This window comes from Amblyomma maculatum, chromosome 1 (genome assembly GCF_055883805.1).
Source record: "Amblyomma maculatum isolate TAMU_Amacu chromosome 1, ASM5588380v1, whole genome shotgun sequence".
In the NCBI taxonomy this organism is placed as follows: Eukaryota; Metazoa; Arthropoda; class Arachnida; order Ixodida; family Ixodidae; genus Amblyomma; species Amblyomma maculatum.
This window is the reverse complement of record NC_139344.1, coordinates 310,993,830-311,010,617: the sequence shown is the minus strand read 5'-3', so window position 1 is coordinate 311,010,617 and position 16,788 is coordinate 310,993,830. Positions and strand designations below refer to the sequence as shown.

General features: G+C 45.6%; 2 protein-coding genes across 9 annotated transcripts in view; one reads left to right on the top strand and one right to left on the bottom strand.

Moving 5' to 3' along the window:
• LOC146207078 (traB domain-containing protein) overlaps positions 1 to 7,812 on the bottom strand; it is a 68,143-nt gene extending 60,331 nt beyond the window's left edge. Inside the window, exons 1-2 of one of the 6 annotated variants that reach the window (XM_084596448.1) lie at positions 7,663 to 7,812; positions 2,938 to 3,234 (exon numbers count right to left, since the gene is read on the bottom strand). In XM_084596448.1, the coding sequence (XP_084452574.1) occupies positions 2,938 to 3,234; positions 7,663 to 7,675 (310 nt within the window). In that variant the 5' untranslated portion in view covers positions 7,676 to 7,812. Of the gene's footprint in view, positions 1 to 2,937; positions 3,235 to 6,325; positions 6,430 to 6,579; positions 6,722 to 6,747; positions 6,886 to 7,662 lie in introns of those variants that run through there. The other 5 variants (XM_084596345.1, XM_084596389.1, XM_084596506.1 and 2 more) reach the window with 5 other exon arrangements.
• The window catches only part of pont (RuvB-like helicase pontin), a 91,588-nt gene continuing 81,837 nt past the window's right edge, over positions 7,038 to 16,788 (top strand). Inside the window, exon 1 of one of the 3 annotated variants that reach the window (XM_084596613.1) lies at positions 7,038 to 7,313. In XM_084596613.1, coding sequence (XP_084452739.1) covers positions 7,173 to 7,313 — 141 coding nt within the window. In that variant the 5' untranslated portion in view covers positions 7,038 to 7,172. The remainder of the gene's footprint in view (positions 7,314 to 16,788) is intronic. The other 2 variants (XM_084596653.1, XM_084596562.1) reach the window with 2 other exon arrangements.

The window sequence follows — 16,788 nt, the reverse complement described above, 5'->3', positions numbered from 1 at the left end:
GCTCGAAGAATGGCCATTATTGACAGTGTTTCAAAGGCGGCTACTATTGCTGAAATTGCAAATCTTCAGCTTGACATGTTTTCTATGAGATGGTCCAATTTATTTATCTTTTTAATTTTTTTTTTCAAGCAGTAAAAAGTCTGTGTTGTGCAAATCAGAGGGTCATGCAGAAATTGTGGTTTGAGGGGCAGAGCCAATTCTTGTGTTCGACAATGATGCCGATAGTGATGTCTGTGGTGATAAAGATGCCCTCTTTGATGATGGGAAATAACCAAATGCGAACAATAGATCCTGAGTGAAACATAGGTTGTTGTCTGTACACCTCACACGGCTGTATGTTTCAAGGCATTTTATATTTGCAAATATATTTTAGTGGTTTGATGGAGCACGTAATTGTCAACAACAAAAAGAAAGGTTTGTTTCTGTGCTACTTTTTAGGACCACTGGGGTATGTGCAATAGTAGTCAACTCTCTAATGCTATTGCACAAGAGGCCCCATAATTTTTAATTTCCTTGCTTTCCTGCAGATGATATGACATCTGCTACCCTCACACTGCCCAGGTTGCAACACCCACTCAAGCAAAACACACTCTAAACAACGAGTTACCATTAATAGACTCCCTTTTATACAACCTCAATGCATTTTCTGTGTTTCAGCACACAAATATATTTTGTGGTCCCAGAAAACTTGTGGAAATTTTGAGGCACATGAAAAGTACATATTGTATAAGTGTGATCCAACTCTATCCTCCCATAAAACTCTTGCAATATTCAAAAATGGCAATTTTTTCTCTTGACCATCTCAACGGCATATAAAGATGCTCTTCTATTTGATGTGTAATTACAGGTGTACTTATAACAGCGTCCAGCCAAACAAATATGCAATGCTTTCATATCATTCCTATGCCATTGCACAAGCATTATTAACTGTTCCTGGTGAAAATACTGACTGTTATGTTACTCGGAGCATACCGAAAAAATAATTCTCTCAGCCTACTGCACAAATGTGTTTTATGCAATGTCTGGACGGGGTTCTTTCTTGATGTGGTCAGTGAAATTTCACAGCAGTGGTACTGGTAGAGTCATCTGGCGCCTATAGGAAAAATGAGCCTCCTCAGTTCCTTTTAGGGGTGTGAGATAACGCTATCTGTACCAATGTTGAGAAAGTATGCTGCTCGGACCACATCAGACAAGTACCAAACACAGCATAAAACAAGGATGCCACATATGTGCGAAATTTAAGCATGAGTGAGCCAAGAGAATTATTTTCTTGGTTTACCCTTAGTAACACAGCAGTAAGGGTGTTGCATGTAGCTTGACCCAAGGTTTAAAGAAAACGTGGAGCACTGCAGTTCGCTGAAACCAATAACATGTTGTTGGTCGTCACATACTGCCCCTCAGAGGCCTCATAGTACTTTTTTACATTTTATGTAATTAGTCAATTAACTACGCTGAATCATGGAAAACCTTTTATAATCAGTTTAGAGCCAAGCACCTTTCATGAAGTGCAGAGGGGGTTCAGAAACAACCAACATTTTTTACTAACGTACCTCCTACACGGTCATCTTTTCCAACATTAAAAAAAAAAAAGAGAGAATATCGTGATTGTAGCCTTGTGCCACCTTATTATAGTGCTCCCAAATGCATTTTAAATCACCAAAGTGTCTACTTTCACTGTCTTTAAATTGAGTGGTCAAAGCCACAGTCAGCATAGCCTCAAAAGTGCATCAGCATAATCTGCCGGAGCAGGGAAAGCCTCAGCCACAATCAGCAATAGGTTATGGGCTGGCTACTGACAGCCAACTTGGGCAAAGCTTTTAAATTCAATTCAATTTATTTGCTTAGAAAATAAATTTTACAAAAGCAGGTGACAAAAACACCTGGGCCATTAGCAAACTGCTAGTTTGGGCACATGCAATAAATGCATGCATTTAATTCAAGACAGACTTGGTTTTCTTTATTTGTGTCATGCTGCAGCCCGTAGAAGTGAGTGGCAGCCGCTCACTTCGGCATGGTCAGAGCACACGTTTTGTTTCAATAATTTAGTTAATTAATTATACAAATACCTGCAGCACCTCAAGGGAATTATTATTGCAGGGGGGAGGGGGGAGACAACTACAGGAAAACATGCGCTTTAAATGAATAATGTCAAAACAAGCCAAAACAGCTAGACACACTTGTAATAAGAAATTCACAACAAAATACGGAACACCGATAAATCATTTTGATGACAGCGGTCTTCAAGGCAATGTGGTTCAAAAATTCACAACATGGTAAATGGAGAGAGTACACTATCATATGAGGTGCAATGCTACAGCCAAAACAAATTAACTGGAGGGAAAGATATGCATACACGGGAGACTGTGTAACAAAAAGACAAAATTGAACGTGTTTTACATTCGCCACCGTTGCTGAGAGTGCTGCAATATTATAACGCACAAGCACAGTCACGACAATTTTCCATATTTCATGGGCTTTCTACAAATGACGGGAAAAACAGTAGCGCAGGAGTTACATTGGTAGAAAAAATTAGATAGGTTGTTTGCAATTTTTGATAAAACCCATTTGACCCCAAACTAAATATTAAAGACTGCATAATTCACCTTAGCTAATTAACGAATTGAGCAGAATGTCAAAATACTCTGAGTTGCACTACATGATTTACTGTTGGTTTTACCAAGCTGCACTGTACTGCCTTTTTTTTTTTTTCCCTAGTTCGTTACGTGAAGCACCCTGTATAGTAAGTGAAAAAGAAAATGGAGCAACAGTGAAATAAAGCACACGCAACAATCACAAGAACTTCCCGTTTGCCGGTATTGAGGGTTTACTACTCAGTGCACCCTTGAACACACCAGGTGGTGCCCTGATCCAATCTGCAGCAGTACACAGAACAAGGCATTTTTTTCTGCAAGAGGACTACAAAAGAGAATGTGCCACCTGTGTCTCGTGAGGCAAAGCTATCCTCCTCGGAATCGCCGTCCGCAGTCTCTTCTTCCATGTCCCCTTCGTCAGCAGTGGAGAAGTGCTCTGGCGAAGAGACTGTCTTGGAGTAGTCCCCGTCCCCATTGGTGAGCAGTGACAGGCTCCTGTCCGAGTCGGAGGTCTCCTGCCGCCTGGCGGGGCTGTCGTGCAAAGAGCCATTCCCATCTGCCGTCTTGAGAGCAGCCGAGGTTGGCCCGTTGGCCTTGGAATCACCAGCCATCTGGTCGGGCAAGGCTGACCCGCCTGCAGTTGCTACAGTTGAAGGAGCAATATGGGTGGGACAATTTCAATGGGAGAGTGGGGCGGTGGAACAAAGAAGTTATGAAGGGTGGGAATCGAACCCTTGAATCCCAAACATCCTACTGGGCCCATTTGTAAGCTTGGTTTTGCTTGGTATCTATGCTACTGAGGTTAATGAGGTGAGGCTAGAAAGGCAGAAATTGAGGGCCACTAAATTACAGGAGATGTGAACATTAACTGGTATAGCAGAATGCAAGTTGGCAAACCAAGACGGGAATCTGCATCATACCCTCCTCAAATGGACACAGCGACATTAGGATGCACAATACGGCACCAAGCCTAAGCGTGGACTCAAACTGATATTGCAGTAATATGCATATTCCCCAGAAATGCCCGTTACCACCTATGGAATAGAAACCAACGGTGTTATGTGTAAGTGCTTTGGGACAAAACCTGAAATGAAGGCATGAAACTGAGCAATAACTAGTAACAATAATGTCACTTTACATTTAGCTTCAAACTTTAACAAAGGCATGCTACCCAAACTGCACCGAAAAGGCAGAAAAAAAAAAAAGAAGAAGAAGAGACGCCAGTAATGCACCTTAGCCAAATATGCAAAGAGAAAGGCTGAGCAAGAGATGGGGCAGGAGGAGTCAGTGCGCCTTCCAATTCTGCTAACAAAGAAACATCAGGGGAGCTTCCTTTGCTAACTTTGTTGCCCTTGCTTTGCCTGCAGCACATACGTGGAATAAGAATTTCATCAAAATGGGCAGCTCTGGCCTGCCCTGGCGAGGCAACAATTGACCACATGCGCGTTTCAGAGTGGTAGTGCCCAGTTTCAGAACTGGGTGATTGAAATGGGCTACTAAACACATTTTTGTATGATCTGTTAAGTTTTTAAGTGCTCCAAATTTTGTTTACATGACCTGATTTCAATCATTCTTTCTGCACTGCTGTCAGGCCAGTGCAAGACATCTATTTAACCAGAACAATGGGCAGTGACCAAAATGTCACAATACCTCTTTAAAGGCGGAGCTTGAGTGTCTCCCAAATTTTAATGTGGCTCTTTCTAACAATGCTGCTGTTTCTACACTAGCACGCAATTTAGACATTTCAAAATTGTGTCATGTACACTGAAAAAGACCAGCCTCTGGGATTTGTGCGCAGAATACTGTCCTCAGCTTCTTTTTCAAAGCAGCCAGTGGTGGCTATACATCATTTCTAGAAAAGCTCCGTTTTCAGTCACAACAGTGTTTTTTTGTCACAAAGATGTTGTAATCTCTCCAACTTAAATTTATCCTCACTATTCTCAGGAGCTGGCATGGACTCATAAAATCTTAAAGTCGTACATGAACCATGACAGAGAGCAGTTCTAGTGAGGGAATGGTTAGACTGTCTAGGATTCCGTTATTGCGCACTGACTTGGCTCAGTGCATGGCATTTCTCAATTTCACCTCCATCAAATTCTGCAGCCATGATTTGACCTTAAGACCATGGGCTTAACAGCTTAACTAAGCCACCATGGTGGGTAACGTACGGTTGTCCCGGTCAAGAGACAAGCCAAGGCTTTCATTAGATAGAGTGAATGCGACCCTGAAGCATTCCCTGACACTTGCAGCAGCCAGATTATCCAAAAAGTAATCAAAAGGTCCCACTGCTGATGAAGGGCCAACTAATAGAAGCACATCAATGCGCGCAGGACAATCTAGCAGGCATCGAGCGGCAGTGGTGCCTGAAATATGACTTGCTACACAACTTCTTTTCAACGGTTTGTTTGCTACTACAACAGCTGTTACAAGAAAGGGGCATGAATGACGTCTCAGAAGAATACAGGACAACATAAACCAATACAGCAAGTAGTAGAGTGTATAATTATAAACCTGCACAGCTCTACACATTTTTTTTTTCTTTATGTATTTACTTCAGATTCCCTCATGGCCCATGCAGAGGGAATTAGAGAATTAACCATGCCCAAAAGGTTTTAACATAATATAATAACTTGAGTAAAAAAATTATTCTGCAGCATCATTATACAGGATCATTATATTATTATTATCATTATATGTGCAAGGTTTCCTCTGTGCCCTTGCTACAGTAATTGCAGACCGAGTTTACCACAAAGTGCACATAGGTATTTGCAATGAGTGCTTTTTCATTTTGCGACTTAGAAGGAACTACAGATGGCACTGCGTCCGTAAATTTTTGTTCGCATGCAGCTCAAAACATTGATTACTACCTCGATACACACAGGTTTTGGCTGCAGTTCCCATTACCGAGGTCAATCTGTGACACAACTGTGATTTTGTACAATAACATGTACAGCCTTTGTCAAAAGCTTAAAGCCCAGGGGGTCTGCTTCCAATTCCTATTGTGTGGCTTGTAACGCATTCCCAGTGTTCCAAATCTCCTGAAGGCAAGAAGATATTTTGTTTAAACCTCTCCATCAAAAAGGGCATCTACAAGTGCAAAAGACCACTGCACCTCTCAGAAGTAGACCCCCTGGGCTCTTAACTGCATTGATGTCCATCTGACAAGAAAGTTAACCACACAAAAACTGCAAATAGTTAGTGAACATTCGACATTTAGTACTGGGCACGGTGGCTGGGTGTGCACTGGCATGCGCCCGCGATGATGAAATTTATATTGCCTGTCAGCGTAATATGCACAAAAGGATGGCACAGAGGCACACTTTGAGCTGCTTCACGTAGGAAGGCGGGCATCTTTGTTGAATAAAGGAGGTAAATATAAGTAAGCTGTACTTTTGCAAAGCCGGTACAAAATGGCACGAAAAATTCCGGGAAGCTTATCTTACACCCATGCGATGCCATCGCTGCAAAGAAATTACATTCCTTGGTCAGAGAAAAATCTTCCCCGGAAGTACTTCGCCTTTTGGAATTTGAAGATGATCGCAAATATCTTCGCTCACGGGATAATGTTTTCAAAAGGACAACAATAACGTTCCTTTATTATGACTACAAAGCAAAGATAATTCCATTCCTATCCACTGGCACCCGATCAGTACAAAGGAAGCCTCCCAACACTAGTGCCCCGACACCCATTTGCGGCATGATTTACGGACTACTGTGACAACAAGATACAACACCTCCATTCGAAATTACGCTCTGAGTACCCCAGCCTCCGAACATATGGTGACGGCTGCAGAGCGCTCCAACCGAAATACAGAAATACACGAACACGATTATGGCCCACGTCAAGAAAACATATCTTAGCAGCACATAAAAAAAAAAAAAAAAAAAAAAATGCAGCGGAAGGGTCACGTTGAACAGGCTGCTCAGTATGGGGAATGTAATGACGTGTTATGTGAAATATAATAGATTAAACACGCATGCAGCATACCTAAAACTCTTCCTGCCACATGACAATGATCATCTCTACTGAGCTTAGAACTTGATGAAAAGCACGAACATGGAACGTCTTCGACCACATTTCTACATATTTGCATGCTCCTTAACTACTAAATTAGCTAATTTTCAGGGGGATAAAATTAGGTGCAATTTTTTTTACCTTCTGCTGCCGCCGAATCACCCATGTTATTTTCGCGTTGCAGAGTCGCGAAATGAACCCCCAGTTTAAAGCCGCAGTTGGGAATAAAAACAAAGCGACTATATAGCAAAACTGTTTTACCTTCCAATTAAAAATATTACTTGATAAACAATAATAATCGCATTATAAGTAAATTATAATGGTTTTATAGCGCTAGTTGTAAAGCCAAAGAAAGAAAAAATGCGCCTTTATGCCGGCTTACATGCCGGCTTACACACGCAAGCAGAGTGTTCTTCGATCTAGTTGTATGTGCATCAAGTGCATCAAGGCCCGTGCTGCCCGTACGTCGGTGCATCTCTCCAGTTACTCCAGTGTTACTGGTGTTTTGCAGCGAGTTAGTGCGTGGTATTGAAAAGCTTGCTTCGGTTTTGATCACAATTTGCACAATGAAGATAGAGGAAGTTAAAAGTACCACAAAGACTCAACGGATTGCCGCCCACAGTCATGTCAAGGGAATCGGCCTCGATGAAAACGGCGTGGCGATCCCTGTTGCTTGCGGTTTGGTCGGCCAGGAACAAGCAAGGGAGGTGAGCTGCCGTCGCGTGGCTTCAGAGACGCGGTCGAGGGGTTGAAGACGAGTATTTAGATACCATCCATTGCCTTCGTGTCTATGCTTTCTGATCATCCTCTCAGGAGCGCTGCTTATCAGTTGTTTTCATAATAATAATAATCATACTTCATTCAGCATTTATTGCGGGTGACCCAGGCATGCATAGGTAGCAAAAAGCTCGAGCTACGGCGCGCATTCTGGCCACCGCTAGAGTCTAGTTGTGCCCGAACTACTGTATTCTGGGCACTGTACCCGAATCTAGGACCCAAGGTGTCCAAGATGAGGTGAGAAAGAGAAGGGATGATATGTGAATGAATGGCACATACCCACAGGGGACATTGGCCATGGGTTCCAGTAAATGGTAAAAACGTCCCGAAAAAAAAAGTCCCCGGAAATAATGGCGCCGGAGAACGCCTCCGGACAGAAAGCCAAGTTTCGAAGTAGCCGTAGGCCCCTCAATGCCTTTCGCCTCCGCTTTCAGGATGAGGACACCCTTTGTACCACCCTGGCGCTTGTTGGTCCCCAATCGACAGTTGCGTGCAGCGAGCGCCGCGAGATAGACGTAGAGGTGACGCCACAGTCGCTCCGATAGTGTGGATCGGCAGCCGGCGGCGCTCGCAGAAACACGCGGCGTGTGTATTAATAATAATTGGTTCACAGGAAGGAAGAGGCGTAGTATCTGTCACACTTCCTTGAATTTATACTGCTGAATCAATCAAGCATCTCGTTAGGCGGTCTTCTTTAAACTAATACTCGTGGCAATGTTAATTCTCTCGTACCCAGGCGCATGACTGGCATCTTCGCAGACCGATATGACGATCGTGCAGTTGCGCGTTGCGGCCAACTGGTCGCAGTCAGCCGCTCTCGTGTTTCCAGGAGAACGCCGACGACGAATAGACGGTGTCAATATAAAATGTTGCACCTGCGTGAAAAACCCATTTCTCAAAAGTTCATGGTACTAACCGGATAGTCTGAATATCTTTCCAATCTCCTCCCAGTCCATATATTCCTTCTCCCTGCCTTTGAATTCCGGGTGCCGTTTGTTGGAAAGGTAGGGGTATTCTTTAATTGCATTGAGAAGGTGCTCGATCGAGTACTCCGGGTCCTCGCTGATTGGTGAAATGGTTTGCGACTAGTAACCGCGCGACTGGAAATTCGAGCAGCGCCCGATCGGCCCGCGGCAGTCGCTTTTCGACCGATGCGACCATTTGCAACTGTCGCTTTTCGACCGAAACGGTCGCGCGACCGCTGCTAGTCGCAAGTGTGAACGGGTCTTTGCGCCCGATCGGCCCGCGGCAGTCGCTTTTCGACCGATGCGACCATTTGCAACTGTCGCTTTTCGACCAAAACGGTCGCGCGACCGCTGCTAGTCGCAAGTGTGAACGGCAGCTGGCTTCGAAATTGGACGTGATCATGTTATAGCATGTGATACATGAAATGTAACTGCGCTCACGTTGGTGTCTGCTAGGTTGCAGAGTCCTACAGTTGCGTACTCGTTTTGGCAGCTGCCGTCGCACAGCAGTGTTGGAACTGGCACTGCACAATCATGAGACTGCCTGGCACCGCTGCTGTCGCTGCAGCACTTTTCGGATATAGTGCAGCCAGTGCAAGCCAAATCGTAGAGACCTCACGTGTAGAGCAGTGAGTGGATTGAGTTTGCCGAGCTCACAACAAGGCGGATGCTTCTTGCGGCAGATAATCTGGTATTGCACTGTGAAATGAACCTAAATTATTTTTTTGAAACCGAGGGAAGTATAAGGAATTTCTGATGTCTGTGATGTTTATGAATGAATTAGTGTAGCTATTTTTTTTTTTCGATGACAATGAATTTCACCATGTGACAGAACTTCTACTTACTTCACAAAGTTTAGGACTATCAGCGAATAATTTTCAGAAACGTTAAAGTACAAACTACAAATCAGTAGCTGCGAAGACATCATAAAAACTGTGCTTGGTCGCTGTCATGTTTATTTTGATGGCTGAAGATTTCATCATTGTAGTTATTGTTGAGCAGTTACTCGGGGCGGCTCTGTCGTTTACTTCCAAAACAGGCACCGGATATATATCCTGAAAGAAATGGAGTTCATCTTATCATGTGACTATAAATTATTTATTCCCAAACTAAACACCGATAATTAAGCCCGTATGAAGCTATTTTACTCCCCTTGTCAGAAACAACCAGTTTTCTCCTAAGACAGCACAGACAAAAAGGGGTTCTAATGGGCTATGTGCATTATGTAATATTTAGTGTAACAGGTGCTGCGAAGATTGGTTTCTGAAGCGTTCGAGCATTTCTCTAAAGCGAAATGTGCTCATTATCACTGTTACAGATGCGCAGAATCCTTCAACAGAAAAAGAAGAAATGAAATGCATATATGGGTTTAACGCACCATGCGACATCGGCTTTATGACGGATGATGTAGGGGCGGGCCTCGGTGTCATTGACCACGTGGCAGTTAAATCCCACAGCCGAGAAGTGCCTTTTGAAACGACTGGGATCAAACCCCCGTTCTCGAAATCAGCAGTCGAGCGTTGGGCGTTCTACCACTGAGACACCGCGACAGAGATTAAACAGCAAAAAAAGAAAAAGAAAGTACTCAGACAACTCTATCGTGGATACAGACGGCACGGAGTGGCTTGTTCAAACTGGATTTTGCTATGCAGCGTCTGAAGTGGCAAGCGTGTTTAGTGTGTCTCGACGATGTCATTTTTGCGGCTAGTTTTGAGGAGCACCTCGGCCGGGTGCTACAGGTGGCCCAACTGACGATAAAACCACAGAAATGCCATTTTGGATTCCAAGGAGCTCCGCTTTCTTGACCATGTTATTAGTGCTTAGGGCGTGAAACCAGATCCCGACAAGACTGCTGCTGTGGAAAACTTCCCGCTCCCAACTGACAAAAAGTCCGTTAAAAGGTATTTGGGGCTTTGTGCCTATTACAGGCGTTTCGTTGAGAATTTTTCAGCGATTGCCGAGCCTCTTACGTTTCTTACCAGAGACGATGTTCCTTTTGCGTGGCAAGATGATCAAGAGGATGCTTTCAACGAACCTGCAGGCCACCCTGATACTTGCCCATTTTGATGAAAACGCTGCTACGGATATTCATACCGATGCCAGTAATTTTGGACCCGGTGCCATCCTGATTCATTGGCTAGATGTTACTGAGAAAGTTATCGCTTACGCGAGTCGCTCTCTTTCAAAAGCAGAGGCAAACTACTCAATAACGGAAAAGGAATGTCTCGTGGTAGTTTGGGCAATAACCAAATTCCGACCCCATCTCTACGGCCGCCCTTTCAGAGGTGTGAGTGACCACCATTTGTTATGCTGGCTAGCCAACCTCAGAGACCCCTCTGGACGGCTTGCAAGGTGGAGCCTACGTCTCCAAGAATACGACATAACGGTTGTATACAAGTGTGTCCCTAGGCACTATGATGCCGATTGCTTGTCGCATGCACCAGTTGATGCTGCCCCTTCCGACTCAAGACTTCCCGTTTCTTACTGTAGTCACGACCACCGACATGGTCGTGACTACTTATTGAGCATCTTGAAGGCTTTGATGTTAGTGATGCAGAACTATCGGTAAATTGACTATCGACAGTATCGATAGTTTTTTTTTTTTTTTTAACTATTGATAATGCAAAAAAACTATCGATAGTCCCCAATCGATAGTACTGTCAATTGCACGCTAGAGCTTCGATACAAGCCTGCTTACATTGCTGCGCCATCGAGTTGAGGTGCGCACTTTCGCGATGACGCGAGCTGTAGATGCAGGTTTCTGTTGCGGTTTTCACTTGTAGGTAATCCAACTCCCAGGAATGAAACAGGTGAGGCGCAGTTTACCGATCGGGTCTATCGAGTAAGCTTGCATGCCCCTTACCGACGAGTTAACTCGACATGGCTCGGTGCAATTCACTCGTTTTCTTATCCGCTCAATCCTACTCTCTCAAATGCGCTCGTTTCCTGCCGCTCCTGTTTTTTGATATTTTATTTTGCGGACCGCAAAACACTCCCGTTCGGGTTGCACTTGATGCTGATAGGTCATGCTATGTGACATAATAGGGATTGTTTGATTCTCTCTGAGAAGGCGTGTCTCATATCATGCTACTGTGTTCTATGATGCCCTATGGCTTGCAAGTCTCGCATACTATTGCAATGATATGAATTCATATTGCGAATATACAGAACAAAAAGCAGCTGATACTTGTTTATTTTCCAGAGTGCTAATAACTGCTATTTATGCATTTGGTACATCGGCGGAGAATGTCACTATGTACGATAAAAACAAAAAACAAGGAAAGCAGTTTGTTGCGAGCTGTAACTAAGTTACCAGTCTCTATTGTGCAAGTAATCAAGCTCCTGGAAGACGACCGCGGTGTGGCTTTTAACCAATGTATCAATAGACATATGCCTCTAGAGTGCACTGATGTCCAAAAAGAAATAAAAAGAAAAAAAAAATAACCTCTCACGCACCACTGCTGATCTTACCAAAATTTTCCTATCAACAAAATTTTTTTTTCTTACTTCACCCGAGTCGAAGTAGCATGCGTTAAAGGCCCACTGTCCACCCTCCGGTCGAAAATATTTTCTTCCCTGGTGACTGTGAGACTTCGCCCCCAGAACGCAAGGCCGCAAAATATTTTTTAAAAGAGTAACTAATAACTCAGATACAGCCACCGCAATCACCCGATTCTGTCGTTTTTCTCTCCTTCCGTTCCCTCGCAAAGGTTTTTCACTCTCCTGCCCGGTCGTCTAGCCTGCGATAGACAAATTCCCCTTCCTCCTCCGCGTTTGGCGGGAGGTGGGGCGTGGCACACCGCTTGCGCGAAAAAAAAAAGAAAAAAAAAACGGGCGAGGGAGCGCGCGCCGCATGGATTCAGTCTGGCCATGGCAAGGGAAAAGCGCGAAGCGAGCGGTAGACACCCATCCTTCACCCTCAGACAACGAGACGGACCAATGGACGTCCTTCCCGAGAAATACGTCATTGCTGCGGCTCGACGGGCCAGCGCAGGGAACGGAAAAGCTGGCTTCCCGAAGGAGAGCATGAGAGAGCTTTGATTTGTATTTTCGTTGTTTTGCGGCGCGCGTATCACTAGCATTTTGCACAGACTATCTCCGGTACCTGATCGAAACACTGGGCTCCTTCGCTTGAAAGGTCCTTCCCTGGACAGTGGCCCTTTAAGGCCGGAATACATGCAGTGTTTTTTTCCACGATTTTCGCGCGTCGAAAACTGCCGCGCCGACGCGACGCCCAGCTCGAGATACATGGAACGACGAAGAGGCGCGAGCACCGCCGCGGATGACTCGATGCGAAAGCAAATACATCAGCGAGCGGAAATAACCGCAGAGCGAGGTACGTGAGAGAAGCGACGCTGTCCCTTGTGCTAAAATCGCGAAAGGGCGCATTCCAACGCTACTGTGCTAAAAGTAGAAAGTGTACACAGGTCGCACAAGGATTTGGCTCGCTCGAATGAACGAAGATACCTCGGAATGCCCGCTCAGATACCAGCGGCACGGTTTTTTTTTTTTTTTTTTTACAAATTTCGCTTCAGGGAGAAAACAAAAACATTATGATCCGAGAGTAGGTCGTATACTCACAAAAAGCGACATTCCGTGCTTGATTAAGCGTTTATTTTTACGATAATCACATTTCTGTGGCCAAACTAGGCACTATAGCCAAACTGCCGCACACCTCGTCAGCCATGGCGGCCATGTTGACAGCGGCCGCTCAAACCGGAAATGCTAGCTTTCCGCGCTCCTATTGGCTCGCGTCGGCAGTAGCTTCCAGTTTGAGAGGACACCGCGCCGCCCGCGCGTCAAATATCTGGCAGGGCCAGATCGGCGGCGGCGCGCGTTTTTCCGACGCCGGGCGTCGAGTGCGCGCCGCCGGGCGTAAATCGCCGGCTTTACACAGCAAAAACACTCCATGTATTCCGGCCTTTAGTGTGCAGCCAGCCTCATCCAGCGAAAAAATTACTCGAACTGCATTCTGAATATCGATTACTTATTTTTGAGGAATCTCTTAATTTTGAACCACCCCAGAACAACACAGGCTAAAATGTCTACTAAGAAACTAGAATCGGTTTTTAACAATGCTGCTCTTACTACCTTAATTGACATAGTCTGTGTCCAGACGTTGAACTTTCTGTACAAGCTTACCTGGTACAACCGGCAGTTGCTACTGTTTTGAAATTAGGAGCTATGCTACAGGGAGCATGGATCTCAGCAATAAATGTTTTTCATAATCGGCAGGCATACCCGCTGAATTATTTTCAACCGATTTCGGCTCAGAAGTAGACACGCCAAACGGTACATCTCGGGTCGTTGCTGCCAGCAAAACTAGGAAATATGCGACACTTAACACTATCCAGCAACTCTACCTAGGGTACAGATGTGTTGAAAAAAAGATTAAGAAAATGACGTCACCAGAGCGGCGAACATTGCACAGCGCGGCTGGCGCTGCACCGTGCTTTGCGAGCAAGATTGGCAATCTTGTAGTCGGCCCGGTCGTAACCGTGGCGCCGAGGGTTGTTGTCGGCCGCTCCGGAAACACGTCATTAGTGCTAATGTTTTTTTTTTCAACTCGACTGCACATCTTCAGATCTCGGTGATGCGTAGACTGCGATAGTGGAGAGTCCTGTCATATTTACCACCACCATCATACCATGCACTCAGGGAACCAAGTTTTGCTGCAATGAGTTCGTACGGTTGATTTTATTCTGCCGATAGCACTACAAAAATTACTACCGATAGTGCCATCGATAACGCCATCAAAATAAACTATCGACGGACTATAGATAGCGCTATCGATAGTTTTTTCTACCATCGATAGTTCGATAGTGACCCAACTATCGATAGTACTATCTATAGTTCTGCATCACTACTTGATGTAGCTGTCCCACATGCTTTCGTATTGGGTTTATCCTCCTACAGCATTCGCAATCGCGTCCTATACAAGATAAACTTTCAGCACAACAAGGAAACATTTCTTCTCGTTGTGCCTTTTGACCTCAGGCCAGAAACGGATACCACGATGAGCCTTCGGCTGGTCATTTAGGAGTCACGCCAACATTGGCACGCATTAGACAAAAGTACTATTGGCTAAGTTGCTGCCTTCAGTCCAGCACTACGTGAGAACCTGCCGAGATTGCCAGCGGCGAAAGACGTCTCCATTGAAACCTGCAGAGCTTCTTCAGCCGATACCTCCACCAACAGCCCCTTTCCAGCAAGTGGGCATGGATCTTCTAGGCCCTTTCCCAATATCCGCATCAGGGAACAGATGGATAGTAGTGGCAACGGACTACTTAATGCGATATGCTGAGACACAGGCACTTTCCCGTGCTGCTGAAGTAGCCCAGTTATTTCTCAAAACCATCGCATTGCGCCACGGTGCCCCATCGGTTATTATTACTGACCGCCGTACAGCCTTTACGGTCGAACTAATGCAGGCTCTCTTCAGTCTTACCAGCACAAGTAATCGTAGGACTACTGCTTACCATCCGCAAACGAACGGACTGACTGAACGCCTCAATAGAACACTCGCAGACACGATTTGCATGTGCGTCGACATTGAACATCGCACATGAGATGAAGTTCTTCCGCATGCAACTTTTGCATACAATACTGCTGAACAGGAGACGGCGCGTCTTGCGCCATTCCAGCTAGTCTACGATCGCCCCGTCACCACAATGTTGGACGCTATGCTACCCATAGGTCACGGCGACGATGCCACCAACGCCTATGCGGACGTCAACATATTTCTGCAGCGGGCTGAAGAAGCGCGCCAGCTTGCACAGTGCTGTATTCAACATCAACAACACTGCGATGCCTGTCTGTATGTCACGCACTCGATAATCACCGGAGGTCATCACCGAGACATGACAAAAGAGGGGGTGGTCGTTCGATGCCTGGCGTAGCCGGTAAGCAAACGTGGAGAATGAGACGAAGACGCGTTGACTTGAAACAACAATAACAAAAGGTTTATAGGCTCAGAACGAGGAATACACAAAACATTTAGAGGGCAGCAATTAACATTCTAGAAGGCAATGACACGAGTGAAGAAACAATCGAATTAAATACTGGGAATTACGTATACAGGGTCATGCTTTTCCGGGATGGAAGTAACAATTCAAGCAACAGTAAGGGAAAGAAAGTTCATAGCAGTTTCGAACATACAATTGACCGGGGAGCGCGGCGGCAGTCCATCACTGAGACGACGCAGACGGGCGGCACTCGAAGGCGACGGTCCTTCCAGTGCAGCTTGCGGCCTGAGCGGTGCCGGCGGTGGTACTGGGGTACCCCCTGGGAGCACGCGGCAGCTCGAGTTACCCTCTTCGGGAGCGAACTGGGCGGTCTGACTTTAGGGGGCTCGGCGGCTCCTTTTTAAACCCTTGTAAACGATGCCTTGTGTGCAGGGTCGGAGTCCGAAACAAAACACACACATAGAGCGCACAAAGTAGTTCACTCACAGAGGAAGGCGCACGTAGACACACCACACTTAAACACTGCATGGCCGCCATCTTAGGTTTCAAAAACATAACGCACAACGAAAACAACAGTCACGTACGCCCCTAACTTCGGTTCTTCTGGGGGTCACATTGCCAGAGGAAAAAGAATATACGGATATACAAAGGAAGTAGTAGGGGTGACTAAGTGGGGATCGTAGGACACAGGCAGCACATACTCTTCTGCTCGAGCATAAAGAGAGTTGTAGCTAACACAGGGACAGCTATACCGTTCCGAGGCAACGTGCACGTACGCGTTCTTGTGCGCCCGACCAATGGTCACATATACAGGTCCCGTGAACATATGGGGTTTACAGAACAACAATTCCGCGTGTGTATAAATGCAGCATGGGCTAATTAATGGATGCCGCCTATTCTGTGACACGGTACAACCTCCGACACCGAGACACTCACTATAAGCCTGGCGATGTTGTATGGGCCTGGACACCAGTGCGCTGTCAAGGACTCTCCGAGAAGCTACTTCGCCGTTACTTTGGCCCATACGAGGTCCTTCGGCATCTTAGTAACGTAACCTACGAAGTTGTTCCTCGGGGTCAATGGCCTTCAACACGGCGTCATTCAAGTGCTGAAACTGTTCACATAGTGCAGGTGAAACTGTACTATGAGAGGCAGTGATCTTTTGCGCATGTGCAGCTTTGTGTTCCCTGCTTCTCCTGTGCGCCCCTAGTTTGAGGACACTCCCAGCGTCGAGTTGCCGCTTTCGAAGAGGGGTGATAATGCCACGTGCCTGTCTGAACCGAGGAAAAAGAGGACGAAGCTGAGTGTAGTGTGTGGAACTGATCCGTTCAGTATGTGCTGCCTTGTACTCGTTACAATATAAATAAATTTTTAATCAGAGCAGACATTTCCTTTGCTGTGTTCTAGCATAGATGCACTAGGGGATAGAACAAGCACAAATGACAGGCACGAACTGTGCTGCTCAATTGGGATTT